We start from the raw sequence: 27,631 nt of genomic DNA, 5'->3' as shown, positions 1-27,631 counted from the left end.
AGGCACGTCCAGCTGCCATTGCATCAATGCCCTGCGAGATCCAACTGCTCGGGTCAGGTCATCTCGTGGTCCCACCATCCAGACTCTTGGAGCCTTTAGTTTGTAATCATTTGTAAGTATCATACATCACGAGTGGTGTGGACGGCCAAGTGGTTTGTGCAAGTATACTGATACTTGGCTCTTGGCTTTGCAAAGAGAAGAAGCACCGTAAAGGCCGATGGAGCCGAGTTCAAACCCATGCACAATAGGTGATGCCAATTACACCGAGTATCGGTTTCAAAATAAGCTTCCAGACGGCGGAAAGGACCACACGGGACGTCCCACAGCGGCTACTCGATGCACTTGCGCGAGAGCGAGAGGGTGAGAGAAACCACAACCGGGTCACTGGATGGGTCAGGCACGGGCCGTAGACTGGCCACATTGGTAATTTGCTCCGGAGCATCTCGAACGAGAGGAGAGCAGCAAATTTTGGACTTTGGTGGCGAATAATGACTGTGAGCACTTTTTCTCTCTGGATGGAACCGACCAAGAAGGAAGAGGGCCCCGGAATTGGAATTGGGGACGAGGCGAAGCTCGGGCCACGAGAGCCCGGGAAATTACACAGTTGACAGAAGAGCCATTGTCCATTGCCATTGGAAAGGGGGCGTGTACGGCATCATTCAGCATGCACGCCCCTCCTTGCAAGGAAGAAAAAGAAGACTTTCCATCGGCATTCGAAGCCCTTCGGTTCCGAATCAGGGCACCTCTCTGCTGAACCGGGATACCCAAATTGCAAAAACCTGGTCGACATGTTGCCTAATCGGCCAGGCAAGGACCTGGAGGGCCCCCCTCTGGTGTATCTCTTAAATTTGGTCAGGCCAGAAAAAGTATAGGAGCGAGAAAGGAAATTGGGCCATTCTCCAATTTTCCTCTTTATTCTCAGACCGGCGAGAAATCTCAATCAGGTACTCAACTCCCATGGCAACTTTGAGTCCCCCATCTGCATGAACGAGAAGAAAGAGAAGGGTGTGGGCTGGGTGGTCCCCTTTCCTGCCTCCCCCACCCAAGAGATCCAGGCACCAGGTACGGACCGGGGAAGACTAGCTTCCGCCTAGTGGTCTAGTCTACTGGTAGGGGGGGGGTGCAGAAGTGAAAGCCCATGCAATTTTGAATGACTGGCAGGGGGAGGCGTGGTGGTTCGATCCTGGCAAATCCAAAGTATACGCTGATACGAGTAAGCCTCATATGGCACCGCCGAAGAGGCGCAGAGGCCATCAAAGAAAGTCGAGAGGGAAAAAACCGGGGAAACCGAAGAAAAAAAAAAGACGTCGATAATCACTTCAAAGTCGGTACTGGTAGGCCAGCCTGCAGGTGAATGGTGCCCACTTGCTTTCCGTATCGGCTCCCTCAATTCTGGGTCGTGAGACCATCTTCTCTGGCCCCGGGGCTGAGATATCCAGGAAGACCAACTTTTTTTTTCTTCTCTCTCTTTTTCTCTTTCTTCTTCTTCTTACCGCCCCTCGGCCAGATGTACCACGGCATGACAGCCACCGCTTCGCAAGGAAAAAGAGCCACCTGGGCGGGTACAAACCTCGAGAAGAGACGGTGTGAATGTGACTCTTTGATAAAGCCCCCCCGGCGGGGATTCTGCACGCCCGTGATGCCGTCACAGTGCTTCTTTTCTTGTTTTTTTTTTTGTGCTTTTTTTTCTCTCTCCTTTTGATAATGGAGATTCGGTTCCCGGCTTCATGCCCATCCAGGCGGGAGCAGGACATGTGTAGCCTAGTAGTGCAAGGGGGGGGGGGGGGGGGGGGGGGTCATGTAAGAATGAGAAAAAGATAGATTCTACTCAGTACGACGTGGCGCAACGATGGGTTCTTGCATGGGGGACGTCGAGGTAGTACCCGAAAAGACATGGCACAGACGCAAAGAAATGGCGGGCCTTTTTCTAATGTCTCTCCTCTTCTTTCATGATCCTCGGGATACACAAAGATCTGAGTTTTGATTTGGCAGTGCTCGGGCCCAAAGACAAAAGACAACAGCGAAAGCGACAACAAGAGCAAAGACTGTGTTTCTTTGTTTTTATCATTTTTTTTATCAGAGGGCAGTAAAAAACAACGCGGCGGACTCGCGTTAGCATCTTTCCCGGGTCCGCGGTACGGGGGTGGGTGGGCTTTTTTTGCCTTCTTCCACTGCTTCCATGACTTGTTCTTTTTTTGGCAAAGTAGTCCATCGGGGCCATGCCCGGATAGGAAGGTCTTGGAAAAGAGAGCAACTTGCATGGGAGACGTTTGGTTTGGTTTCGCATACTGCATATACGGTGAATTCGGTGCATTGATGGCCAAGTAAGGAGTACCCGAGTACGGAGTAGCTAAGGCAAAGAAAGGATTATTGAAACGAGAAGCTAGGATAGGTCTAAACAATGTCATGACCACTTCACACCTCTTCCTTATTAAAGGAAACGTATTTTCCATTCAATTTCGAAAAAAAAAAAAAAAAAACGTGACCACTCTGCCCCCCCTCCCCATTGAGCAAAGCTTCGGCTCGATGCAAGGGAGGATCGAAATATCTTTTGCCACACCTGCTACAGATATTCTTGAGTCAACAGGGTGATCACGAGGCAAGATGGCCAGTCGTCCGGGGTGTACTCCGTACTGTGCTCTCTGCCAAGGACCACCACCCTGCCAGTCGTTCACACGAGCTCAACGCGCCAGCAAGGTACATTGAGCGCAAATTACCTGAGTAGGGATCACTTCAACTTCTTTTCGTTCTGAAATCCTTTCGCTAGTGTCCGGGCAAGGTACAAATAAGTCAAGAGCTAACATTCTTCAGAATATCTCAACTGCGTACGCAAGCCCAAATTAGTCGTCTTGAAGAAATCAACGTAGACCAACTCGGAGGTAGTGCAGAGGCCATGTCTAATACAACGAGTCACGCAAAAGTCACAGTCAATTTCGGTTATCCAGTGTGAATGTCCAATAAAAATGTTCAATTTGGCGGAAAAGACTTCATCTAGCCCAAGCGACAGACCAGCCGCGACTTGGCCTAGAGGATTACAACGAGAGTAAAGAAAGAGAAAACCGCAGCGTCCAAAAAAGTGACGAAGCAGGATCACACACAAAAATGACAAGAGCGCCACACACGCCAATTGATCCCAAAAAATGTATCTTTCCATGCCCCGACACTTTGTCCAACTTTTTTTTATGGTCATAAAGAACTGCAGTCCCGGATACGATCCGTCAACTGCCGTTGTATAAAAAATGTATGTCAAAACTTAATACAAGAACTGAAAGATGAGTGTATATGCAGTCGTAAACCGTGGTTTTGTGCGTCCTTCTAGAAGAAAAAGATGCGGAGAGCAACAAGGCATGCAGCTCAACCGCTCCCGATCGTTCGAGGAGAGACACGCTAAGCGAAGCCGCTTCTGGAAAGACGAGGAGAGAATTGAAAAAAATGGTCGTAGAAGTCGTAATGGGCCAGACCCAGAAAATGCTGTTTGAGCCTCAAGCCCTTTACTCGGAACGCTTGCGCTTTTTCTTGTTGTCCGAGGCATCTTCCGGCATGTCCGAGACTTCGGAGCCAATATGGAACATGACTTTACCATATGAGAAGTCGTCACCCGTTGGGGCGGGAACAGCGCTGCCGTCAAAGTGTGAGACGTGGTCCTCGATGAGGTCCATGACGATGGCACCGCCAGAATGCGTGCGGGCGTGTTGGGCAAGGTTATCACTGCGGGAAAACTTCTTGCCACACTCGTTACACTCGAAAGGTTTCTCTTGGGTGTGGAGGGAACGGTAATGGCGCTTGAGATGTTCTTGGCGGCGGAACCGACGGTTGCAAAGGTCGCAAACAAATGTCTTGGAGGGATCCTCGGTGAGCGACTGCTTGCGGCCACGGCGACTGGGAGGGGCAGAGACGGTGGGAGTGCTGTCATCAGCAGGCGACGAGACAGTAGATTCGGACGAGACCGAGGCGGCGCTGGTGCCCTCAATCTCGTCGTTGGTGAGCTCAGCTACAACGGCGGTATCTTTGTGAGACTTCTTCTGCTTCTTGTCCTGATGCTCATCGTCGACGGAGGCGATGGAAGCAACGTCAGCGTTGGGGAATGGCAGGAAGGAGAAGGAGTCATTCTCGTCTAAGGTCAGGTCATCATCGAAAGTGCAGTGGCCGAGAGACACAACCGAGGAGCCAGTGCAAGCACGGGGACGAGTGGTCTCGCCGGTGGCGCTGACTTCGACATTGACGAGGTTGGTAAAGTCGTCCTCGGAGTCGAGGTCATCGAGGTCTTGAAACGCGGGGAGACCATGGGGAATGGCTGGGTTGAAGTCAAAGGTGGACTGAGCGCTGGCGGCCTTGACATCGGCATCACCCATTGTAGACAGGCTGAACTCAGGAGCAAGAGTAGGATTGTTGTCGGCAGAGACGGTGAGGTTGCGAGGATCACAAAAGTCGACATCCTGCTCAGAGGCGATGGAGTGGGCGTAGGCAGGCGTTGGTGACGGGGAAAGCGAGGGGCATGAGGTCATTGACAAGATGTCGCTCGTGCTCTGCTGAAGAGCGGGAGGCTGCGAAGCGATGTAGACTGTACTTTGGTTAGCAGGCAGGCCCCACAAAGTCCAGCATTGGCTTTTGGCAAATTGCCTTTAGGCAATGAACGTGTTGGCAAGTCTGGGCCAGGCGATTGAAACGTACCAGGCGTCATAGGCGGAGAGGCACAGCTAGACCAGTCCAGGACTGACGTCTCAACCGAGTCAAAGAGGTCCTTGGCCGGGAAACAACCATCGAGACCGGAAAACATAGGGTTGATTGGGGTCTGCATAGCGTCGCACATCTTAGGGCTGCCGATGGCGCTTCCAGAAGTGGACAGAGGCGGCGTGGAGGGAAAGTGGCCGTCATAGACCTCGGTGTCAAGCATCATGGGCGTCTTGTGCGTGCCATTGCTGTAGAGCGTGGGTGGGTGAGAACCAGAGGAGCCGGGGCGAGAGTAGACTGGCGTAGCGGGCATCTGCTGGTAGGCATAGGCCGCTTTGCGGACGTCTGACTTGGACTCGCGGTTCTTGAGGAAGGCCTGAGCCACCGAGTGCGGGTGCAGCATAGCGGTTTCCATTGTGTGCGTGTTGTTTGTGTTGGCTTGGTTTTGGCGTTTGTCTGTAGAGAGGCAGTCAGTTAGTATTGGCGATCTGGCGATGGCGGGGCAGCCCGGGCGCGCACGCCGGGGACGTGGGCGAGGGATAGCAGGGTCAACGAACCTAGAACAAGGCAGGCGCCGAAAAGAAGCGATTTTTTTCGAAGATTATAGAGTATGGCAATACCGTTGCATGTGTAGTATACAAAAAGTCCGTTGGAGCAAGTAGGCGGACTAGGGCAGGTGGACGTCGACAACGGCAGGAGAGGCTTGAAAGCCGTCAAGAGTCGACTCGTCGGGAAAGAATGTCGTTTGAAGCCTGGCGGCGGGAAATGAAAAAAAAATGGTAGTAGACAGCAGCAGGCTATTATGATTGTAATTTGTTGTACAGCAAGGCTCTTAGAAGGCAAGAGCAACAGGGTCGAGGATTGGTGGTGGGTTGATGGTGGTCTGCGGTGTATGTCGCGGTAGAAGGAAAGTGAGGAAACTCGACAAGATGAAAAAAAGAAGAGTTCCAAAGATAGAAAGGAGACAAGAGCAGGCCACGAAAAAGAAGGAAGAACCAAGGGCAAATATAAAAAAGAACAAGATTATCCAAAAAGCACCGGTTCCGAACAGGATGCCGATCGTATGCTCACGGACAATGGAGATGGGGGGAAGATGGGCATAAGTAGTCGGCAGCAAGGCGAGCAGAGAGACCACGCAGTCAAAGTCGATCCAGCGGCGGCGCAAAACGACATCCCGGTCGAGCAGCGGCGAGCGACCCAGCAAGCGACAGCGATGGACAGGCCAGGGTGGAAACGACATCCGTCGCCGCCACGGGTGTGTGTGTCTCACACCACACAGCCAGCGAGAAGAGGAGGAGGAGGGTTTGGCAGCCAAAAAGCAAGGGCGCCAGGATATCAAAGCGGGCTTGCGGGCCTTGCCAGGACAGCGGGGGCGCGCGGGCGAGACGGGTCGGGCTCCATTGGCACGCCCCCCCTCCCCTTGTCGGATTCTGGGATGGAGGGGGGTGTGGGCGTGGGTCAAGGACGGCGCGGTGGTGATGGAGGCGAGGAGGGTGGTGGGTGTCAAAAGTGTGTGTGTGTGTGTGTGCGCGTATGGTGATGATGGTAAAATGGTGGAGTGGGAATGACGGCCGCGGCGGTTGGGTGGTGGGTGGCTTTTTGGTGACAAGGAGAACACGCCCGCTAATAAGCCTGGTGTTTTGGTGTGTCTGGGGCGAATGTGGTAGGTAGACGGAGTGGACACCGAGGAAGAATGGTTTGAATGTATTTATTTATTTCTTTTTCCTTTTCTTTTTCTTTTTTTCTTCTTGTCTAAAAAACGAATAATGAGCAGGACACGAGAGTAAGGTGGTGAGAAAGGCAGAGCAAGAAAAAAATATTTTTATATTAGGACCTATGGTTAACCACAGAGGGAACGACCGGGTTGGTTGGTTCCTCGGCTGGCTGGCTGGCTGGTAGGTGGGCAGGATGACAAAAGGTGGCCTCAATATCGAAATACCAGATAGCAGACCTGCCATCTGCTCCATGCTTGTGGCAGGCAGAAGCATACCGCGTAAAGCGTGTAATAACACCTATATAGGGACGTACGTACTCCGTACAGAAGTACATGATTCCTTCATACTTTGTCCAGCCGTGTACTCTGTTTGAACGCCGCGCCTACCACCCACACCAGCCTGCCCCAGGCTCGTAAGTGGCGGTCCAGTCGTGAGCTGCACCTGAAAGTAGCGCCGCTTGTGCCAGTGAGAAGCCGTCATGACAAGAACCCTCATCACCTGTCTGCGGTGGTGGGGGGGCTTGGCCAGCAAATAGAATCATGCCTTCTTGATGATACTCATCACCGTCGTGGTGGACGGGCTGGCTGGTGGTACCTTGGCTAGGATGATGTGACTACGGATTACTTACAGGTACATACCTGCCTAGGTAGGTACCCAAGTGCTCGGGAAGAGGTCCCTGTCGTGGACACTGACCAGCGTCGCCAGCCACGGGAGCGCCAGCAATGCTAATTCGGGACACACACCTCCAAAGGCTGCTTACTAGCAGCTGGGTACCAAGGTGCGGATAGGTGCTCAGTATTAATGCCCAGGTAATCTGTGAGTCGCTGTCTTGTCAATGCCTCCCAGTAATGACTTTTGTAAGTGGTCATGTGCCAACCTCTCTCATCATGGGCCAATATGGACCAATATGGCCAAAGATGAACAAGTATAGACAAGTTATACTTGGGTAAATATGGGCAAATATGGATCTGTACTCCCAACACCGCCTTTGACCTCTCTGTTGTTACTCACTTCTGCCTTCCTCGCCGCTCTTTCGTACTATGTATGCAGCTGATCTGTGGTCCTCCGTATTCCCACCAGGGCTGGCTGCCTCTGGCGGCAAATTAAGGTCCCAAAACTGGCTGTGTGATTTCTTTTTTTTCTATTCTTTCCTTTTTTTTTTTCAAAAACTGTTCCTTTCTGATCCAACACCGCCCACTGTCAACCCACACAGCACACCCGTTCTCCGTCTATTCCTGGCCTCGCCTCGCTCCGGGGAGGCTAGGAAGCCCGTGTTAGCGCAGCCCGCATCCTGGACGCGCAAGATTTGAAAATTTCCCATTTGACGAGTCGCTCAAAGTCTGCCTCTCTATCCGTACAGAGGACCAGTTCCAGAGAGCCAGGGTCTTGTGTAAAATGAGCAGAGGAGAGACGGCTATGCCCGTAGCAGCCTAATTGTGACCCAGTTGGATGGTATTGAATCAAGCTACGGATATGAGCCCCAGCCCTTCCGCGCAATTATTCAGATCCCTTAATTCATAAAAGGCGGATTCAAGGTAAAAGAGAAAGAAAAATAATAGTAAAAAATAATAGCAGTAAACACTAGCCATCTTTTTTTATTTTTTTTATTTTTTCCTCGGGTTGAAAAGACACTTTGCAACTCATTCTTATTTTTATTCTGGTGTGGGTAGCAGTCTCGAGTTTAGCACGGCAGTGCCTTCCAAGCTGGCATGACATCCCGCGCACAACCACGCGCACAACCACGGACAAGAATGTGCAGTGCATACATTGGCGTGGGCGCGAATATGCACGCACGCGCCGCGAGCCCACCCCAAGGGAAGGGAAACAGCCACGGCTTTACACGTCCTCTTCTTGCTTTTTTTTCTTGTTTTCTTCTTGCCCTTCTTTGACTCGTTACACACGCGTCCGAGTTTTATGTTATCCACCTCAAGGGCAGCGAGGCATAGCAAGCACGAATAGCAGGGGGGAAAAGGATTAATACATAAAGAATAGTGGGAAAAGGGAAGCCAGGTGTGCGCGTTTTGTGCCCATATCAACTGCGCCCCAGCCCCAAGCCAACCAACCAACCACAAGCGTATCTCACCAAGTTCACCAGCACCAGAAATAATGTTTAGACAGAAAAAAAGATGCACAAACTGCCTATCAGTCAACTATTCCCGGCGTAATCTTGTTTCTGTTTTTACCAACTGATTTTGTCTTTTTTCTTATGCCGAGTCGACCAAAAAAAGAAGTTTGGTACACCATTTCCTTTTTTGGCATCACAATTTATGCAAAGCACCGCCATGTGATAGGTCAGCGGCTCGGACCACCCCCCCTCCCTTGGCTCTCAGTCTTGCACATCTTTCTTCTTTTTTTTTTCGGGGCCATTGCTTTTTTTGTGTTTTTTTTTGTGCAAACAAGCAAAGGGCACGCACACACACCTGCGCTGAGACTGCGTCAGCTCTGTCACCAGCTTTGCACCAGGCTATGCACCAACTATGCAAGCACGGCGCCTGTGCACAGCCCATTGGGTGTCGCACTTGCGCACGCTCAGCCAATGCCAGGCACAAATAAACCGCCGAGGCGTTCGTGTGGCTCGCCTGCCACCTGGCTTCGACTCTCGTGACAACTTTTTTTTGCCCATCCCTAGCGTCTCGTTTTTGTTGTCTTTTTTTTTTTTGTTTTTTTAATAGACTTTTTCTTGGTGATTGTGGTATTCTCGCCTCTCATTCGTCTCGCCTGTCTGCTTGCTCTCTGCGCTTCGCTTGCTTCCTTGCATTGCTTGCTCGCTCGACAGCCACCTGGACCCTCCAAAACGTGGGGAGACTGCCTCCACAGTCAATGGCCATCCCGCTAGCTCAAAAGTTGTGGCGGCGCCAGATGCACCATCTCTCGCCATCGGCCTGCTCTTCTGTCCAGCAGTCGCACCATCTCTTCTCCAACTCGTCCGTTTTGGGTGCAAGCCCATCTACCAGTGACAAGCCTCGTCTGCTTTCCATCCTCTTCTACTAACTCGGAGGCGGAGCTCGGGCTTGGGGGATGGAGGCACAACACATACGCACGCGCACGCACACACGCACACGCGCACAAACTGATGTTGGATGATGATAACAATAATAATACGATATCGACTCTTGGGTCCAAATACGAAAACCAGGCGCTGTCTACTGGGTAGCTAGCTCCCTTGGTACGAGACCGCTGTCCTCAATATAGAAACAGGCTGTGCATATGTACGAGTAATCTCCTATTAGCCACCCGCATTACATATGCAGCCCACAGCCCAGCTGTACTTGACACAAATACTGTGCCTGCATTGCATCGTAATCATCCAAACCGCCCTGGACTATTGAAAACAACCACTGTAGGTGGACGGATGGATGGGCCATGGCTGCGCTACCCTTCAAGCGTCGCAGACTCCCGTCATGCTCGGAGTCGATCGCATTACAAACCACAGAGAGACCGCTCCGTCATCTTGCATTGGCTAGCCAAGTACTCTTAGTGGCCGTGGCCGTCGATATGAGGCTGGGCCACGGATGCACAAATACGAAGTCTGCGAGAACCAGACGTCATCTCGATTGCGCCCACTCCAGGTGCTTCATTAGTTACAGGCCAGCCCCGAGACCCAAACAGTAATAATGTATGTAGTATCCCGCTTTTCTGTGCCAGTCGTCGCCGTCCATCACACTTGGCATAAAATTGGAACCATCGGCAGATGCAGATATCCTTTCTCTCAAACAATGCACAAGTGCACATGTCAAAACCTGTGCCGACGTCGATCCCAATTGAGCACTGAGCCGGGGTGCAGTGCCTGTACTGTGATTACGCTAAAAAAAAGACCAAATACTGGGAAAACATCTACCAAGAAAAATACACTCCAGGCTAGCCGTTGCTGGCTTGGCTTGGCTTCTCACCATGGCACGCTTTTCTTGATGGGGTTCTCCATTCTGTATTCCTGCCGACGCCCAAAGCACGTACCCTCTCGCCTCTCTGCTCCAAGAATCTCGCACCCCCAAGAGCATGTTTCTCCTGTACTGGGCCAGGCAGTTTTACGCTCGCTACGCCGAAAAGCTGCCTTGCTGGTGACGGCACGGTGGGTCGGGGTAGCATCCCATCACGGGCTGCGCACACGTCGAGCAGCCATTCACAGCGCATCGCCCCGTTCTCTGCCCTACATCATTATGCTTCCTAGCCTGGCGATGCCACACTGCATGGAACTAACTGCCCCATTCGCCCAGCACCAGGAAAGAAACAACACAAATACTTTATCCTAATCCCGTAAGAGCAATAAGCAGGACCCAACTGCCCAGGAGAGAGAGGGAAAGAGAGAGAGAGAGAGCAGATAGACCGAGGCCAAAAAGAAAAAAGTCTCGGCGCAACTCCACGCCTGACCCATTGAATCCATCTTTGCTCGTCAACCTACGGATGCTCGACTTGCGCTTGTAAGTAGAATGATGGCCGAGTCAACAAGGTCAAGATGAGCAAAACTGGATACGCACCACGGCTCGCCACGTTCGCGGGTCTGCCGAGGAGGCAAAGTATCTGTCAGTCCTTCAGCGTCACAGACCCAGTTGGGCCGGTTTCACCATCTGAATCTGGGGCGCGAATCAGCGGCGCAAGCCCGGAGCAACGTCGTCCAAACCACGTCGAATGCCACTTTCTTCATCAGCCATGACCAAGTCAGATAGAGGAGGGGCAAAAGCACTGTCCATCGCCAGGTGCTCTCTGTCTGGCCACTATGATGTTCTTGCTTTCATCCTTTCGCTTTCAGTTTCCATTTTCGTTCCATTTTCAATATCACTTGGCTCAGCTTTTCGGGTGCTGACACACTGTTCGACCTTTTCTGTTCCCTCTCAAAAAATATTTCTTTCTTTTCTTTTTCGTTTTCCTTTTTTTTTTTTTTTTTTTTTTTGCTTTGTATGGCTACCTTGAAACGGTACCAATTATGGGGCAGTGGTGCATCTGTATCTGAAAGGTATCTCTCCACGTACTCCGTACATGTATATGTATGCAGGTCCAGGCCGCCGGTGCAGGCCTGTAACCGATAACACTGGCGCGCTGAGCACCAGGCGTGAGCAAAAGACCCTGGGTCAGGGCTATACTCAGTACTTCGTGGGACCAGCTGAATCTGCCATAACAGACAGGCCCGCTACTTATTGTGTTGCCACAATGTCACAGCCATGCCGCAACACAAAATGTTCCGGTCTGCATGGCAAAACCGGCATGCGAAATATTGTTCGCGAGTGGCTCCATCCTTGCACACTGGTGTGGTGCGCGGCGGCGGCTGAGGGAGCAACCATCAGCACCAAACTCACAACGGGCAACCTTCCCTTTTCGGACGCTGGCGTTCCGTTGCGCCACCGAGATTCTACTTGAGCTCTGGCTTGCTTCTCCCATACGAGAGGGAAGCTTCTGTGGCCGGGGTGGGGTAGTGTAGTGGCCGCGACCAGGCATCGCCGGGTGAATTCATCTCGTCCAGGAACAGGCTGGACTGCACGATGTAGACGGCGGGCCGTGCGACCCGACTCTCGAGCCATGTTCAGAGGGCCTGTCAATGAAAAGAGTATTCTTGACTATCATAATAGTCTCATCCTGTTATTTGTAGCCTATTTGCTTCCAAAACCACAAGCAGTTTGATAAAATACTCAGTATGCTCCTTTCTCAAGGTGACGTTGCGGCCTGAAGGATACCTAGTGACAATTGTCACCTACCCACCATGGAGAAATGACCCAAGTAGCGTCCCGGTATGCTGGATACCATGAGATACCTGCGGAACCGCAGGCTGCATGAAGCTTGCAGCTCACGCTGTGTGCCCTTGCAGCATACTTACCAGTACCAGTCCAGCGGGCTTCAGCCAGGTCCCAGAGAAAGAGGGTCCCATGGCTTGCACAGCGTAGCCTGTCAACCTGTTAGCATAGAAGATATGAAACACGAACGCTTAAATTTTGACCATGGCGTTGCCTTTTGTCATCAAATGCAGCTCGCTACGAGTAATGATAGTTGGGATGGCGTCTGTAGATCGGGGGCTTCGGCCGCCTGATCCGCATGAGTCGCTTCGCAATTTTTGAGTCGTGATATATGCACCCGCGGGCTTTGCCAACCGATGTGCGAGCTCTCAAGGCAACCCTCATGATATCCAGATAACCACTTGCAAATCGCGTGAGCCCCAAGGGCCGTTCCGTTGGTCGGGCTTGCCGGCGCTAGAATGGCCAGGAACAGGAACAGGGTCTAGGGACGAATCGGACAACCATTCTGCTAGTCAGCAATTGCCATTGGTAGCCAAGCAGCCTACAACTCGCCGACTCGACGCACAAGTGCCAATCGCGGGCCGTGGACGCGAAGGTGGTTGGTGAGCATGTATCCGTACCTACCACTCGGCCGATCAGGTTCCTGGATTCATTCACACCATCCTCACCACCACCGTCCGCCACCAAGTACAAACAAGTTCCTTGGTTCCTAAGCTCTTCTCCAGGTCCGTTAGTGCGAGTGGCAGGAGAAACAAAAAAGGTGGAAATATCAGCCCGGGATCAGTCCTATTGGTTGTAGCCACGAGGAATGAACCTGAAACCCTAGCGTGCATAAGTTGGTGGGTGCCTGTGAGGGTGATGTCTTGAAGTTGGGGTGACGTTTTTTTTTTCCACCGAGGCACTAATCTGTACACTTCGCTTCAACCTTGTCCGTCCAGGTCACTAGTGGTGATGGACCTCTGATACCCACAGAAGCTCTGGCCAGCGGCATTTTGAGTTGAGTGCTGCGTCCCAGCACAAGCCGAGCCCTTGGTCGGTTAGTCAGTCCCAGTGTACGGAGGAGTACTGGCAACGGACAGGGCACGGCCCTGAGAGCGATTGACAGGACGACTTCTATCATCGCCGATCTGCATTCTCAAAAGGTGTTTCCATAAGCTCTGTCATTGCAATTACGGCGTGCTCTATTCTCAGATTGCAGAGAAGCAAGCGATGCTTCAATGTGCTCGCTCGTAACCAAGTATTTTGCGACGGCGGACCTTCTTCGTCTGACCGAATTGTCGAGGATAGGCTACTGAGTAGTCTAGCCAGTCTCCAAAATACTTGGGTTACTGCCTATATCTTTCTCCATGCGGCAGCCCGGGCACTGGCTCGTGCGTAGTTCGAGGCGCAGGTAAACGTCGCCGCTTGTCTTAAAACCTAATACATGTTCGAGATGGAATTAAACGGCAGATGTTTCGTTGTGTCTACCGGCAATTCGTACAAAGTGCACAAAACTGCCACAGGCGGTCCCAATCACTCGGGAAAGCGCAAGAATGGAGCGCTGATTGTATCCGTATCTGGCCTTGGGCCTAGTCGTGCTAGACTGCTAGTGGTTACTAGCCTGATTGTGACGTCTATCGCAAACTCTGAGCCAGCAGGAAACGGTGGAGAGGAGAGTTTTGTTCAGGAAGCCGAGGGCGTGGAGCTACCAGTAGCTCACCATCTACTCAGTAACACCGGGTTCTTGCTCGACTACCCAGCGTTGCAATCGTGGCTACGTTGCCATTTGTGTCTGGATGGGGTTGAAAGCAATCTTGAAGATTTTCCGTGAGCTTCAAATAAACCATGCGGTGATTAACTCATGCAGGTTTCTTGGCTGCCCGCCTCTGAACCGGGGTAGAGTTTGTATGTAGTGATAGGCAAGCAGGGTATCCGTATCAGTACATGGCACAAAGTTTTGTAACTCGAGCCTCTTGCCTCTCAAAGCAGAGAAACACCTTGTCTTTTGCCGACAAGGTTTCGACGGACTCGAGGTAAACTGGACCGGTGAGGTTGCCATACCAGCAGGCAAAAAGCCACCGCTCGGCCCAGCCAACCTTGGGCAAAGGACCAAGCAGCGCCTCATTCGATATTAGCAGCAGCCACCACCACGGTGCGCAAGACAGCGAGGGAAAGGAAACAGGTTCCATGCATGTTGCGGGGTACCAAAGAAACACAACCTCAAGGCGTTAAATGGCTGATTCGGTTCGTCAGGCACTGCTGAGGGCGTGGAGAAGAAGGATGTGAGTGGCACAAAAGTGGCACAGCTAATCCGTAGTGGGACGAATGAAAAGGTGACGACCCTGCCTACATAGAATACTGTGCATTAATTAGTAGGCAGGCTTGCATGGGCTTGCATCGGCACAGTGCAAGTCGAGTGCGTTTTATGCTGTGCTCGCAGTGTTCCTGCATGGCCGGGTCGCACCGTGCCACAGTAACCCCAGCTGTCCTCGTGCTGTCCGCACTGTACTCGTATGCAGCAGCAATACTTGCGGACCGAGTTATTAGTTGTGCAATGCCAATCCCACGCCGAGTGGCCCCACTCATGCAGGTACCATGCGAATGAGTGTTGGAATATGCAGGTACCCAGGTACCGTCCAACCCAGGATGCCAGGGCAAGAACGCCGCCGCCACCACCAAAAATTCGCCTGCTTCTTGCCTGGGCTTGGCCAGCACGGAATCCGCGCATGCTCGTCACCAAACCGCTCACCAAAAGATCACCACCATACCACACCTCACCGCTAGCCGCATCCACACGGCACACGGGCGAACCCCGGAATGGTCCGCTGCTCCCCTTCCGATGACCGACTTGCCAGACGACCAGCTTGCCAGCCAGCCAGCCTGCGCACCACCCGCCGCCAACCTCAGTCGACCCCGTTCCGCTTGCTGCATCCTCATTACATTAAAGTACATATGGATTACGACCATCTATCCTCTCCTCAGGCCCACTATCACCCGTTGGGCCGCGTTACAACCAATGTTAATCTATTGTACAGATTATTTGTGCCATTTCTCCCCCAAAGGCCATTGTCGTTATTGGCAGCTTACCATTCCGCTCCTTCACCACAACCAAATCTCGACGTACTTATAACATCTCTGTACGGGGCAATCTCCCTAGCTCACGCCATGCGTCTGCCGGCACGTACGTCCGTCCTTAGCATGGGCAGGGTCTCTGTAAACCCGGCACTCTGGACGGGCAAGCCTGTCTGCTAGGCCGCTAGGCTATCAGTAGGGCCTCATGCGTTGCACCGGTCTGTGGTCGTATCAGTACTGTAGGCGACGTTGCTGGGGGAGGGGTGTGGTTGTGATTGCCTGCTGTCATCGACCTGTTAGCCGATGGCCATTATCCTTGATAGTTCATCTGGCACTATTGCGGCCCTACTGGAAACCAGGCTCCGGAGCTTTCTCTATGCATGTCTGGCTCGGCTGCAACCTCTGCCTTCGGGGTCTGGCCATCCCGGGCCTGGGTAGACCTGGCCAGACCCTGTCAATGGCTTCGCCAACATTGCCACCAATGCTACCATGCTCGAGAGTGGGATCACTCGAATGGGCGAATCCCTGCCCTACCACCTAAGTAGCGCCTGTTGGTCCTCGAGAAACTTCTCCCCTGTCAGCCACCGAACTGGCACAACGTCACAGTCACTTCTCAACGCGGCAAAGTCTTGAATTTGCCACTCCAGAATCTAAAAAAACGACAAGATTTACCTCTCCACGGTGCACTAAGAAAGAAACGATTTGCGGCCTGATACGCCACGTACACGGTCCAGTTCGCGGCAGCCATTCCCCCATTATCCGACAAACGGCGTTGCTATTAATCTGAATCATTCATTTTCAGAAAAAAGGGCCATGTGAAGAAAACGGTTCCAGGACCGCTATAATGAACTGTCTCGTCGTCACCGCCACAATTACCGTTCACATTGCCCTCTCTCAACATGTTCGCTCTGAACCTGGACAACTGGGAAGCAGATGAACGCCCCGCTGCCTAGGCTATTCGAGTCCACTCGGTATCCATGCACAGTTGATCCTGGCCTCCGTCCCCGGATTTTTTGCCTCTTTGCACATTGATACTGCGCCATGCTCGATTCGGAGATCTTCTACCAACACTGTGGTAGCGCTGGCAACACAGCAACAAACACAGTCTCGGTGCTTGCAGCGAGGCAATAGGTCAGAGGCACAAGGATGGCTCTGCAAAATGAGACCTTTGATAACGGACTATATGCTTGGCGCGACGGCTTCGCGGCTCCTTATGCAAATCCAGATTGCAGGACATTTGGCATTTGGGCATTTGGGCATTTGTAGGCTGACCAGGGCGACGAACGGGTATCCGACTCGCCTTGTCCCAACACCGCTTACTAGGCGAAATTATTCACGTTAGCAAAAGGGTCCTCAACCCCTGTTAGCTCTGTTCGAGCACCCTGGTTGAAGGTAATTACAGCCTTCTGGAAGGTTTCGCGGCCTTCACCACCCAACCCAGCGGGCCGGCAATTTGAGCCCATGTAACCGGCTGACAAGGGTGCGAGCACGCGGTTGATGCTACCCTGCTAGCACATTGGCACAGTCGACAAGGCCTCTTGGCAATGGTTCACTCTCATTCTGGCCATGCATGCCATGGTACACTACTGGGTCGCAGCAATTTGGGCCTGCTCCATCGTCTGCGAGGCACGAGCCATCTGTACTCTGTCTGGATCGCTTCACCAAAGGTAGGAAAAATTAGCAGGCCCCAATCTTGCCGCAATCGTCAGCCATTGAGTGCCAGTATCAACACGCACACCGCGGTGCTCCGTAAGTAGATTTGTTCCGGCACTGGGTATCGGACAAAAATATCGGGGTCACTCCCTGTACATTATAGTTCGTGGAAACGGATCACCGAGAAGCTCGTGCTCTCCGAGCTGATGTCGAGCTGTCGTCTCGCTTTGCACCAATGAAAGGCACACGGTAGCTTGTGTTTTGGAACGTCACTGCCCATCAATTTTTTACGTATTGTGAACCTGTACGGCGGAGCCCAGGTCCGTATCTTGGTCTCTCAAATTGATCTACTCCTAGGCCGATCGCAACTCCGAGCCTGGCACGGGAAATCCTGTGGGTATCGGGCACGCACAACGTGCACCATGATGTCCTCCAGTTATCCAACCGGAGATATCGTACGTATCAGTAGCAGGTTGGCAGGCAGGCATTCAGGGTCCAAGTAGCATGCATCCCCGATTCAACACAGCGCCGAAAAAGCAAAGTCTGCGTCGTTTTGTCACAGTGCCGCCACTGGTAATGTGGAGCCATATTTGCTTCTCTCAACCGAGTCAACTGCGTCAAGTATTTCTTTTTGCAGCTGCGTGTCTTATCCTTGACAAGAGACATACTGAGTACGTTGTTGTTTTTTTTCTTCTTCCTTAGCCGTACCGTTTCCTTGGTAAAGTGGTCCCGTCTTAGTTGAGCAGTCATGGGTGTCAACACTGGTATCCGTAGACTGGCATCGCTTTGACTTTTTGTCTAGTGTGCAGGGTCCTTCGTATCTGTGGCATGTCGAACTTACACGTCAAAAGTCGGCAGGTAGCTGGTCTGAGCGCTACCTGTCAGGCGAGTATCACGCGATGGCCAAGAGGTCATGGCAGAGTAGAACAGACTGAGATCTACGTGGTTTACCTGTCTGTCAAACTCACCGGAGATACCCAACCGCTTGAATGATAATGATACTGTATTGCATGTAACCAGCTGCTCTCAGCCGCGAATCCGGCATCCGCTTTGGATGCAGGTAAGTAGTTCTTTTGGGCTGCATTGACACCTGTTTTATTAGGCGGTGCTTGCTTTTGGCATCTCTTTCCACCACACTTCTTTTCCGCCTCCGACCAGATCGCGTTCATGCAAGCCACCCCTTCCTGTCACCCGTTTGGACCCTCTGCATCTTCCGGCATGGCGTTTACACACAGGACGCCGATTGAGATGGAGACGGCCTGTACAAAGCAGGAAATCTGTCCTCCCCTACAACATGATCAAATGGTGTGATGGATATGGTTGTGGAATAGTCCAAAGCGGGCTGGTTTTGTGTTTTCTTTGTTCCAATCGTTCTTTTTTCCCGCCTCTTTTTATTTGATTTTTAAAAAAAAATTTACTTTTGTACTTGGGCGAGACGCGATGTCTGTCGGGTTGGGCCTCTGAGACAAGGCCGATATATGCCCTTGCTGCTTTTTTATTTTTCTTTTTCTTTTTTTGTCCGTCTTCCTGCAAGCCTCTTTGCTCGCTTTTCAAAGCAAAAGAAAGGGTGGCGCAATGAAGGGGAGCGCTTTCCCGGCGCGACGCTCTCCATCGGGAGGTTGGCTGGAATGTGGATGGCCACCACTTCAGCTTCGCGGGCCGCAACTCGCGAAAAGCCTTCCATGTCTCGTTTTGCTCCGATTCTTGGCGAGTTCCCCGACTATGTGCCATTTTCACCCTCCGGCTGAATTCTCTTCTCGTCACTATTTCATGTTTCATGATGGCGTAGATGCTGGGCACTCAGGCATTTCGGCGACGCAATGGGGAGCCATTCTCAATTCCACGTCCAGTCGCATCTTGAAAGGAATGAATAATACACGATACTCAGCTCGGTTTCGTCATGTCTCCTTAAGACAAACAAAAAGCACAATACGCCTGAGCAGTGAGGGACGATAGAAAAAGAAAAGAGGCGGGGGATCTCAAGCAAAAATGACATCCACCTCAGCCACCCATCTCAGTGTCATGGTAAAAGGTGGCATCCGAATCATTGACTTATTTTCCGAAAGAAGAAAAACATTTACAAATTCATGCGATTTTTTCCTTTTCAGACTGGTCAGCGGTGGTCTGAATGCAGTGGATGGAGTGATCTTTTTTTCTTTTTCATTGCTGCCTTTTTCATCGCCTAGCCTCCACAGCTTTCTTTTGATGCACCATTTTCCTTTTGCGTTGCAGGTGAGCTATGACTTGTCCTTTGCCTATCGAACATGCGCTTGGTTGCGTATGCCTGCATCCTCCCTTGCGGTAAAAGCATGCGCATGGCCGCAAAGAAGGAAAAAGAAAGAAGAAGAAGAAGAAGAAAACAACCCAAAGCAGAAGATCTTGTATCTCGCGTTCGAAAATCATGCGTTTGTGCCTGGCTTTGCATCTGTCAGAGGGGAGGGTGCAGCTAGCAAGGTGCCATCTCAAGTTCGTGACAAGCAATCAGCTCATGTCCCGTGAATTAAGCTTCAGCATGTCGGCCCCGTTTCGCTTTGAGGTTTATACATCTCTTCGCGACCGGTGATGGACGTCTCACGATGCGCGTCAGCGAAGAAAAGGGCTTGAGCGTCGCCTTGCGCCGCTTCAGGTCGAACCACCACGCGAGAGTGGAATGCGTGATCCCGCCGATAGACAAGGGTTTTACCCCAGGCACTTGTGCTCGGGTGCAAACATCGCATCCTCTAGTGCGTACTGGCACATCTGTGGTCTACACTTTGGCACAATGTTTACCGTTCTGGCCTGGTGGTATTGCTCGTAAATTGGTCAGCCGGCTCCGAGTACGACACGTACGGCATCTAGCCTCTGGCTGGAGCTTGGATTCCCCGCCAAGACGAGAGAACGGGCGCGGTGGAGAGGTCGCTTGGGATTCCTATCGAAGGTGTTCGCAAGTGCAATACGAAGTTTAAAAACTGGCCCAATACGGGAGGGACGTCGACAAAGAGGCGAACTTATTAGAGTTTGGGGTGCTCGTCATGGCGCTTCAGGGTAGGGCCGGTTGTCGCAGCCGGGTTGAGGCCGCGGGGACCTCGGCCAGTCGCGGCACGCGGTAGCTATACGGTCATCAAAAGAGTACGTAGAAGCTATCAACCGGGTAGTGACGAATTGTTTCTGGTTCTGTGATGACCGCAAGGGTTATAACACGGCATCCTTCCGTGCGCCCTCTCGCGACGTCATGTGTCGGTGCCAATGATATTACCATGAAAGAATGAATAGGCTCTGGGTTGTCCTCCATACGAGTTTATTCGTGGGCGGAAAAGCCAAATAAGCAACCAATCGGATAGCAGCATACTTGAAAGTCAGAATAGAAAGTGATGACTCTACCAGTCAATGGTTTATTATGCTCAAATCAATGCTGGCCCACCGAACTTGACGTCGGCGCCCGATGACAGCAATGCCCAGCCCTTAATGCTATTCATTCACCTGCATCTTTTCCCACACCGTACTCATTCGCAGTCACGCATATATATTGTACGTATTGTAATATAACATGCCCCAGTCTCATTACCACATCAATTGTATCACTTCAGATTACATTGACGCCCTGGAAACGCAAGTAATCACGATGCCGGTTTGCCTGGCGCTCGCCTCTCGCACACAAGCAGGACAGTGCGTGGTGTCGACATGCAGTAGAGGTAGTTTACCATGGGCTACCATGAATTCGAAAAAACGGCAATGAGATCCTAACCAGTACAGAGCTACGTGTCGAGCCCAGCTTTACACCCTGTGCACATGGAAGCGTGATGGAAGAGTCATGCGTTTCCCACCGAAACCGAGTCTGGCTATTCAGGCATAAATCTCGCAACACGACAAAATAATAATAATCATACTCTCAGAGCGATCCAGTGGCTACTCATGCAGTTGTTCTACTGAGTATAGATGCCGGCATACCCCATTTCAGACTCGGAACCAGCGCAGCGAGGCTTCCGAGTCGGGAGTTCCCTGTAATGGAATACAAGGGCGGCGTGCGATCCCATCCGGTTCAAAGCCGCCCCTTCCTACCGTCCTCCGCAACCTTGAGCACGGGCCGCAGGTTGTTCACGCGCGTCCAGAGGTCCGGCAAGCCGAGCGCGGCGCTCCTGTCCTCCTCCTTCTGGAACCACTCGAGCGCCGACCGGACCCGGCCGGGGTGGATCTCGTCGAGCAGGGCCCAGTCGCGCCGGATGACGTGGCCGCCGCCCTCGCCGCCCTCGCCGCCCTCGCCGCCGCCGCCCGAGCGCCGCCACATGTTCCAGAAGCCGGTAAAGTTGTCGCGCATGGTCATGGTCGCGGCGTCGGCGGGGTCCGCGTTGTAGCCCGCGGCGGCGGTGCCCCGGCCGAGCGGACCGGCGCCGGCCCAGTAGTCGGCGAGGTCGGTGTCGACGTACCGCGCGGGGCGGCCCGTGACCTGCGTGAAGGCGCGCGCGAGCTCGTCGTAGCCGACCAGGTCGACGGCCACCTCGAGGTCCAGCCCGTCGGCGCGCGCCGGGTGGTCGAGCAGCCACCGGACGTAGTGCCCGCAGTCGTCGAGGTCGACGTGGGCGACGGCGCCCCGGCCGAGCGGCACGCGCCAGGTCACGACGCCGTCCTCCACGGTCGGCGACATAGGCGTGCCGGCTGCCACGGCCATGGACATGTACGGCCCTGTGGTGAAGAGCGCGGCGCCCATGCGGCGGCGCTTGTTCCCCGGCGGCGGTGGCGCCCGGGTCTGCTGCAGGATCCATTCCCCGACGCGGCCCTTGCCGTCGTAGTGGCCGCATCGCAGCGCGGGGTCGTAGCCGCTCTTCTTGTAGACAAAGTCGAGGTTTCCGTAGACGAAGAACTCGATGCCCTCTTCCAGGGCCAGCTCGTAGGAACGCATGGCCCAGAACGTCTCCGTCTTCTCGCCCGCGTTGAAGCCGTCAATGTTGATAAACGCATAGGTGGCGCCGCGCAGTCCTTGCCGCAGATCGTGCTCGCTCGCGAATGTGCCTTCGACGGCGGCCACGTTTGGGAGCTTGAGAAGCTCTTGGGAACGCCTGGATGTCGCATCGCGTGTCAGGAAGCGGACGGCGTATGCGCCATCCTCGACGAGACCGCGGATTACAGGCATGCCCTGTGCCCCGGTGCCACCAACGACGAATACAAGAGGAGGACTCGAGGATGTGTCCATGTCTTTCAAGTATGGCAGGCTCTTAGGCTGTTGCTGTTGCTGTTGCTTGTTGTGATGTAGTGGGAAGTTGACTTCAGAAGTCTGGAAGGGCGTCTTTATATAGACGACATTAAAATGCCTTCATTGCGTTGGCCTGAACAAACCTCGGCAATGTTGTGAAGAATGACGAATCCATGTATCACTAATCCGTGGCATCTATCGGGAGAGCAGCCAAGCTTTTGATTTGATAGCAGTGTATGGCCAGCTTTATTGATTGCTCTTCGTCCTAGCCCACCTCAGCTGAGAGCCGAGCCCATAGGTGTTGTCCCTGTTGCCTCATATTTGCCATTGTACTTGCAACCGTTAGAGTGGGGGATCAAGTGATAAGCAGGGCTGAATTGATCAGTAATGTTCAAAATATTGGCTGGGGCGGTGACATGGAAGAAGGGTTGCGGGAGTCTGGCCACGCGGAAGTGGACGTTGGCGGTACTAGTAAATGTCCGCATAACCCCGCACCAGTATGTAGTGTGGAGGCTGATCAAAGGCTGCGCTACTTTGCGGCCTTTGCACTCAATTTCGAGCTGACCTGCGTACGGAGGTTCGGGAAGGGATAGATGCACTATGCTCTGATATTCGATAAATGATCAAGAAAAATACGTTGGCGCCTCAGTTCCAGCCGGAACTCTTCATATGACAATGCGACGCTATGTAAATCGTTTCCGAAGCCAACATCTCTTCCTTTGGTCCCACGCTCTCGACAAATTCACATTCACTTTGGCAGAAATGCAGACTCTCGATTGTACATTGTTGTATTATTGAATTGTTCAAAAAGAAGAACTATCAGCTGCTAACTGCTCTAGTATTACATGCTGGTCCAAACACCAAATCCAATTCATTTCCGAAGCTTGACCGTTAATTCTCAGAGAACAGGAAGAATTTGGCCACCAGCTTAAGCAGCAGTCTCCTCCTTGGGGTCACGGCAACGGTCAGCAGCGCAGATCAAGCCCTCACAGCAGGGCTTGTCGGGCTGAGGACCGCCGGCGACGTAGCAGGTGGCATACTTGGCCAGGCAAGTTGGCTCAGGCGGTGCGAGCTTCTTGGGGTCACGGCAGCGGTCAGCGACGCAGATGAGGCCATCGCAGCAAGGCCGGGAAGGGTCGGGCTGGCCAGGGGCGTAGCAGACGCCGTACTCGGGCTCGCAGGTATCACGGGCCTCGATGGCGGCGGCAGAAGCAACGCCAGTGAAGGCGGCGACGGCGGCGAAGGCAGTGGTGAACTTCATTGTGACGACGTTTAAGACGGTGGCGACTTGGTGTGTAGTTGTAGAAAGGCTTTTGTTGGTAGAAGATTGTGATGGTTTGATGATGAGACGGCCTAGATAGACGAGGGGCTGCGGAGGCGTACTTATACCTCGAGATCCCAAGGAGAGAGAGAGAGGCGCGAGAACATGCCTACCTAGATGTCTACATAACTCTTCGTATTGGCGCAGTAAAGACAAAGGCACTACTGGCTGACATGCTTGAATTAGAACCAGGACTGTCGGCAACTCTCACCGGTAGCGATGACCCGCAACTTGTTCCACCGAGAGGACGTCATAAAGGAGATGTATGGGCCGGGAAATAAGACCATGCGGGCCTGGCTTTCCCACCTACCTCGATAACATAGCAGGGTCTTTTGCGAGGTTGACAGGTTTGGGTCAACAGGCCAAGACAGTACAACAAGAGTGATTGCTACAACAAAGTGTTTTGTATTCTCTACAAAAAGGAAGAGATGACTCTGGCCGCTCGCTGATAATCAGTCAACAGAGTATCGAGGAGGAGTGAAACGTTAGATCAACGATGTGTATCTGCCACGAAAAAGCAACAAGGCGATGTGGCAATGCCGTCCGGAACTGTGGTGGGCGGGTCTCGCTTTCAAACCCTGGATCGGGTTATCGCCCCCGGGGCAGCCGCAAGTCCCTCGAATTAAGCCAACCACTTTGGCACCACCACCGTAAATGACGTCTCGTACCGTCAGTCACTCCCCTGCAGCTCTGTGGCCGGCGGAGGAAGCTTGGTTTACAGCCCCGTGGGCGGTGATGCTGGAGCAAAGATTGGGTCACCGGTGGCTCCGTGCCGCTAATTTTAGGCATGTCGATCCAGAGGGCTGAAAAGAACTACGAAAAAATACGAGATGGAATCTCCATAGAGAGCCACAATAGACACCATGACGTCAAAGGCAGCTTGAGTTTTCCAGAGGGACAGAAACTCTCCTATACGGCTTTGCAACAGCATGACATCTGTCAAGTTGATATGAACCGCAACGAGCGGAATTTTTCCGTGTAAAAGCAAATCAATTGGCTCAAAATCAAATCGATTCCCGGGCATCACGAGTTGGGCAAGCGTGCAGTGTATCGCTGGCATCATATGAGAGACAGCCGGCGCTAGCCCCGAGATGCCGGCGCTAACGTTGATGGAGGCTCTAAGCTGAGAACAGACATCTATTGCGCGACGGATGCTTATGCGGGCAGAGAATACGAGCGAGACCGAGAGCGATAGCTCTGCGAGACCGGATATGTTTTCCTTGGTTCCGCAAGTTGCTACCAGAAGCTGTAGGACTTCAGTGGTGCTGCATATGTGGCGTTGTAGTCAGTGGCCGGACCGATGGCCCGTTTACTTCATACGCCGCCTCAGATAAGACTGCAGACCCTGGCCAGAGCTGCTGCAACCAGACACTTGCAGATGATATTCCCAAAAAGGCACCGACTCTTCAATTGAGAGACAATGGAGTGGCGCCCCGAGGGGGGGGGGGCATAAGCAACCTAGGTTCTCAGGCCCGGCCGCGTGCTTCTTGTCTTGACCTTGTCGGCTGAGTTTGACCCATGGTGGACGCTCGATGTAGTAATTGCCAGGCAACCTGCTTGCTGGCTGGGCACGCCCAACTCGTGTGGCCCCGACACCAGCCGCTCGTCCCCCCGGAGCCAAGCGAGAGCGCCTCTGCGGCTCGTGGCGGAGACGAGCTGGTGATGGTCAAACGACAACCTCGTGCGCCGCTCCTCGGACGCGGCGAGGAGAGCGTCGGGGAACGGGACGCCCTTCTTACATGGGCATCAGGCTTGATGAGCCTGATGAGAAGAGTCGAATACAGGGTCACTAACTCACTGCCACGTTATTTCCTTTGAAGGGCGTCTTTCTCTTGTAGCGCCTTGGTAGCGTAGTGGTTGTGCAGCGGAGCTCGACACATCTGCCACTGAGCCCATCCCACCTCCTGCTAGGAGACCAAAGGCTGTTACGCAGTATCCATTGGCATCCAGAGCTCTGGCATTATAAGTGGAATGAGGCATGGTCTCGTCGGTCATACACTAGGGATTGTAGCAAGCCTTCGTGCGTGTTCTGACCAACAGGATCTGATGTTTTTTCAGTCTCCCCAGCAAGCGACTAACTCCTTTGTGGTTCCAAGCTACTGTAAGGAAGCCAAGGGCATTGTTGGCGTCAAGCTGATTACCGAAGCCCTTGTGACGTACATGTCCTGGCTTCTTGTTGAATAGGGTAGCTAGTTCATTTACAAAAGTTGTACATTTAACGGCATCACATCTTGCTATTGTTGCATATTACAATCTGAGGGTTTCTAGCCGTCATCACATCTGTTCAAACATTTTGGCTCATTCTTCGTCGTAAAGAAGTATTATTTTGTGGCTTTATTTCTCGGTCTCGATATGTGGTAGACTGTATACAGTATTTGCAGGTCGCATCTGTCCAAAGTGCGCCCTTTTTACCAGGTATGCAAATTTCTCTTGCATTTTTTCTTTCAAAAAAACAACAACAAGAAAAAAAAAAAAAAGGGAAAACAGAAAACAAAGCTGAGGCGGAGAATTGGCAAAGATGCAAGGTTGTCACATAGAAAAGTGATCCTTCCGCCTCAAATATCAAAAAGTGGAGATTTGCCAGCGTGGGGGGGAATTTCCTGATGCGTGAGCTCCTTAACTTGGTCGTCACAAGCTCTGGTCAAAGGGGGCTTCACAAGGTCAGCCGATTTCCTTTTTTTTTTCTTCCTCTTTGAATCGTCATCCCCCCTCCGCCACCACACGCTTCCTTCTCCTCCGGGATCCTCGCAGCACAACAAGTCACAATGTCGATCCGCGTGCCTGTCGGTCGCTGGGCCGGCCGCCTGGCGCAGCAGCAGCCTCGTCCCGCTGCCGGTATTTCAACAGCTTCCCGCCCTGCTTCCCTCGCACGAAGCTTTCGCCAGCAGCAACGCCGCTCCTACTCGTCCGAACCCCCTCGCGCGAACAACCCGAACAAGGTCAAGTTCTGGCCCTTTTTCGCCATCATTGGTCTCGGCACGGCCGGCTACATTGCCCTAGCGAACCGCCGCAAGGGTGAGTCCTGAGAAGGCGCAAGTGGCTTGCGTTGATGAATTTTTATTTTGCCCGTGTCTTTTTTTATTTCGAAACGCCACACGTACAACGCGTAACCGATTCTTGCGGAAACGGAAAACCAATCCGGATGAAGCACCTTAGGTCGCTTCGTGGACGCTCTCAGCTTCTTAATTCGATCATGCTGAAGCTGTCAATTGGCCGTACAAAACAACCCGCAGCCCCCGCAGCTCCCATAACCCCGGGGCGCTTCAGCCGTTAATTCCCAAGCTTTCCCTGGCTAACAGGCTGCGTTGTCTGTAGGCACCGCTCCCGTTCCCGGCGGCTCGCAGCCGAACACGCCGGCGAGCGCCGAAGTGACCGGCCCCGTTTTCTCGCCCAAGGATGTGACCGTCGTCTTCGTGCTCGGCGGGCCCGGCGCGGGCAAGGGCACGCAGTGCGCCAAGCTCGTCGAGCAGCACGGCTTCACGCACCTATCAGCCGGCGACCTCCTCCGCGCGGAGCAGGACCGGCCCGGCTCGCAATTTGGTGACCTCATCCGGGACTACATCAAGAATGGACTGATTGTACCCATGGAGGTGACGGTCAAGCTGCTCGAGAACGCCATGACGGATGCGCTCCGCGCAAAGGGCACCGCGACGGGCCGCTTCCTCATCGACGGCTTCCCGCGTAAGCTGGACCAGGCCTACAAGTTCGAGGACACGGTATGCCCGGCCAAGCTGGTCCTTTTCTTCGACTGCCCCGAAAAGGTCATGGAGGAGCGCCTGCTCGAGCGCGGTAAGACGAGCGGCCGTGCCGACGACAATGCCGAGAGCATCCGCAAGCGCTTCCGAACCTTCATCGAGACGAGCATGCCTGTCGTCGACTACTACGAGAAGCAGGGCAAGGTGGTCAAGGTCGAGGCCATCACTACCCCCGACGTAGTCTTTGCGGAAACACAAACGCGCCTCCGTGAAAGGCTCGGCCCCGACTTTTAAAAAGAAGCGGTCGGACGTTTCTTCCTTTTCGCCGCAACATCATCGTTGCGATATGCGGCGGTGCAGCGATGGGTGCAAAATGCTGCTGTACAATGGGATGTCTCTTGTTGAGCGCTTTTGGGCTTGATAAAGTTGGGCATCTGTGTAAATCTACTTATCCACACATTCCTTAATTCTCTGTTTAGACCATTTTCTTTCTTGACTGTTTCCCGTCTCCATTTTACTCTGGGATTTCAAGCACGACTGGGCGTCTGAAATTCCGTAGAAGAGAGGAAGAAATTTGACGGGCTGTTGAAGACGGCGCCTTGTGCAGGCACGCATTTCTCATGTTGTTAGACACG

General features: G+C 52.9%; 4 protein-coding genes across 4 annotated transcripts; 1 reads left to right on the top strand and 3 right to left on the bottom strand.

Annotated features, from left to right (window-relative positions):
* Positions 1 to 3,491: 3,491 nt before the first annotated feature.
* V2A60_005130 (C2H2-type zinc finger protein) lies at positions 3,492 to 5,086 on the bottom strand (the record flags this gene model as incomplete). Its single annotated transcript, XM_083256443.1, has 2 exons — positions 3,492 to 4,561; positions 4,672 to 5,086. The coding sequence occupies 2 exons, from the start codon at positions 5,084 to 5,086 to the stop codon at positions 3,492 to 3,494; spliced, it is 1,485 nt and encodes a 494-aa protein (XP_083112569.1).
* Positions 5,087 to 20,831: 15,745 nt separating this feature from the next.
* Positions 20,832 to 21,980, bottom strand: V2A60_005129 (uncharacterized protein; the record flags this gene model as incomplete). Its single annotated transcript, XM_083256442.1, has 1 exon — positions 20,832 to 21,980. The coding sequence occupies one exon, from the start codon at positions 21,978 to 21,980 to the stop codon at positions 20,832 to 20,834; it is 1,149 nt and encodes a 382-aa protein (XP_083112568.1).
* Positions 21,981 to 22,908: 928 nt separating this feature from the next.
* V2A60_005128 (uncharacterized protein) lies at positions 22,909 to 23,241 on the bottom strand (the record flags this gene model as incomplete). Its single annotated transcript, XM_083256441.1, has 1 exon — positions 22,909 to 23,241. The coding sequence occupies one exon, from the start codon at positions 23,239 to 23,241 to the stop codon at positions 22,909 to 22,911; it is 333 nt and encodes a 110-aa protein (XP_083112567.1).
* A 2,825-nt stretch (positions 23,242 to 26,066) lies between these two features.
* On the top strand, positions 26,067 to 27,290 carry V2A60_005127 (bifunctional uridylate/adenylate kinase; the record flags this gene model as incomplete). Its single annotated transcript, XM_083256440.1, has 2 exons — positions 26,067 to 26,316; positions 26,617 to 27,290. 2 exons carry the CDS (start codon positions 26,067 to 26,069, stop codon positions 27,288 to 27,290), a joined length of 924 nt encoding a protein of 307 aa, XP_083112566.1.
* Between the last annotated feature and the right edge of the window lie 341 nt (positions 27,291 to 27,631).

The sequence above is a fragment of the Cordyceps javanica genome, chromosome 3 (genome assembly GCF_051103115.1).
Source record: "Cordyceps javanica chromosome 3, complete sequence".
Taxonomy (NCBI): Eukaryota; Fungi; Ascomycota; class Sordariomycetes; order Hypocreales; family Cordycipitaceae; genus Cordyceps; species Cordyceps javanica.
This window is presented reverse-complemented; position numbering and strand designations above follow the sequence as displayed.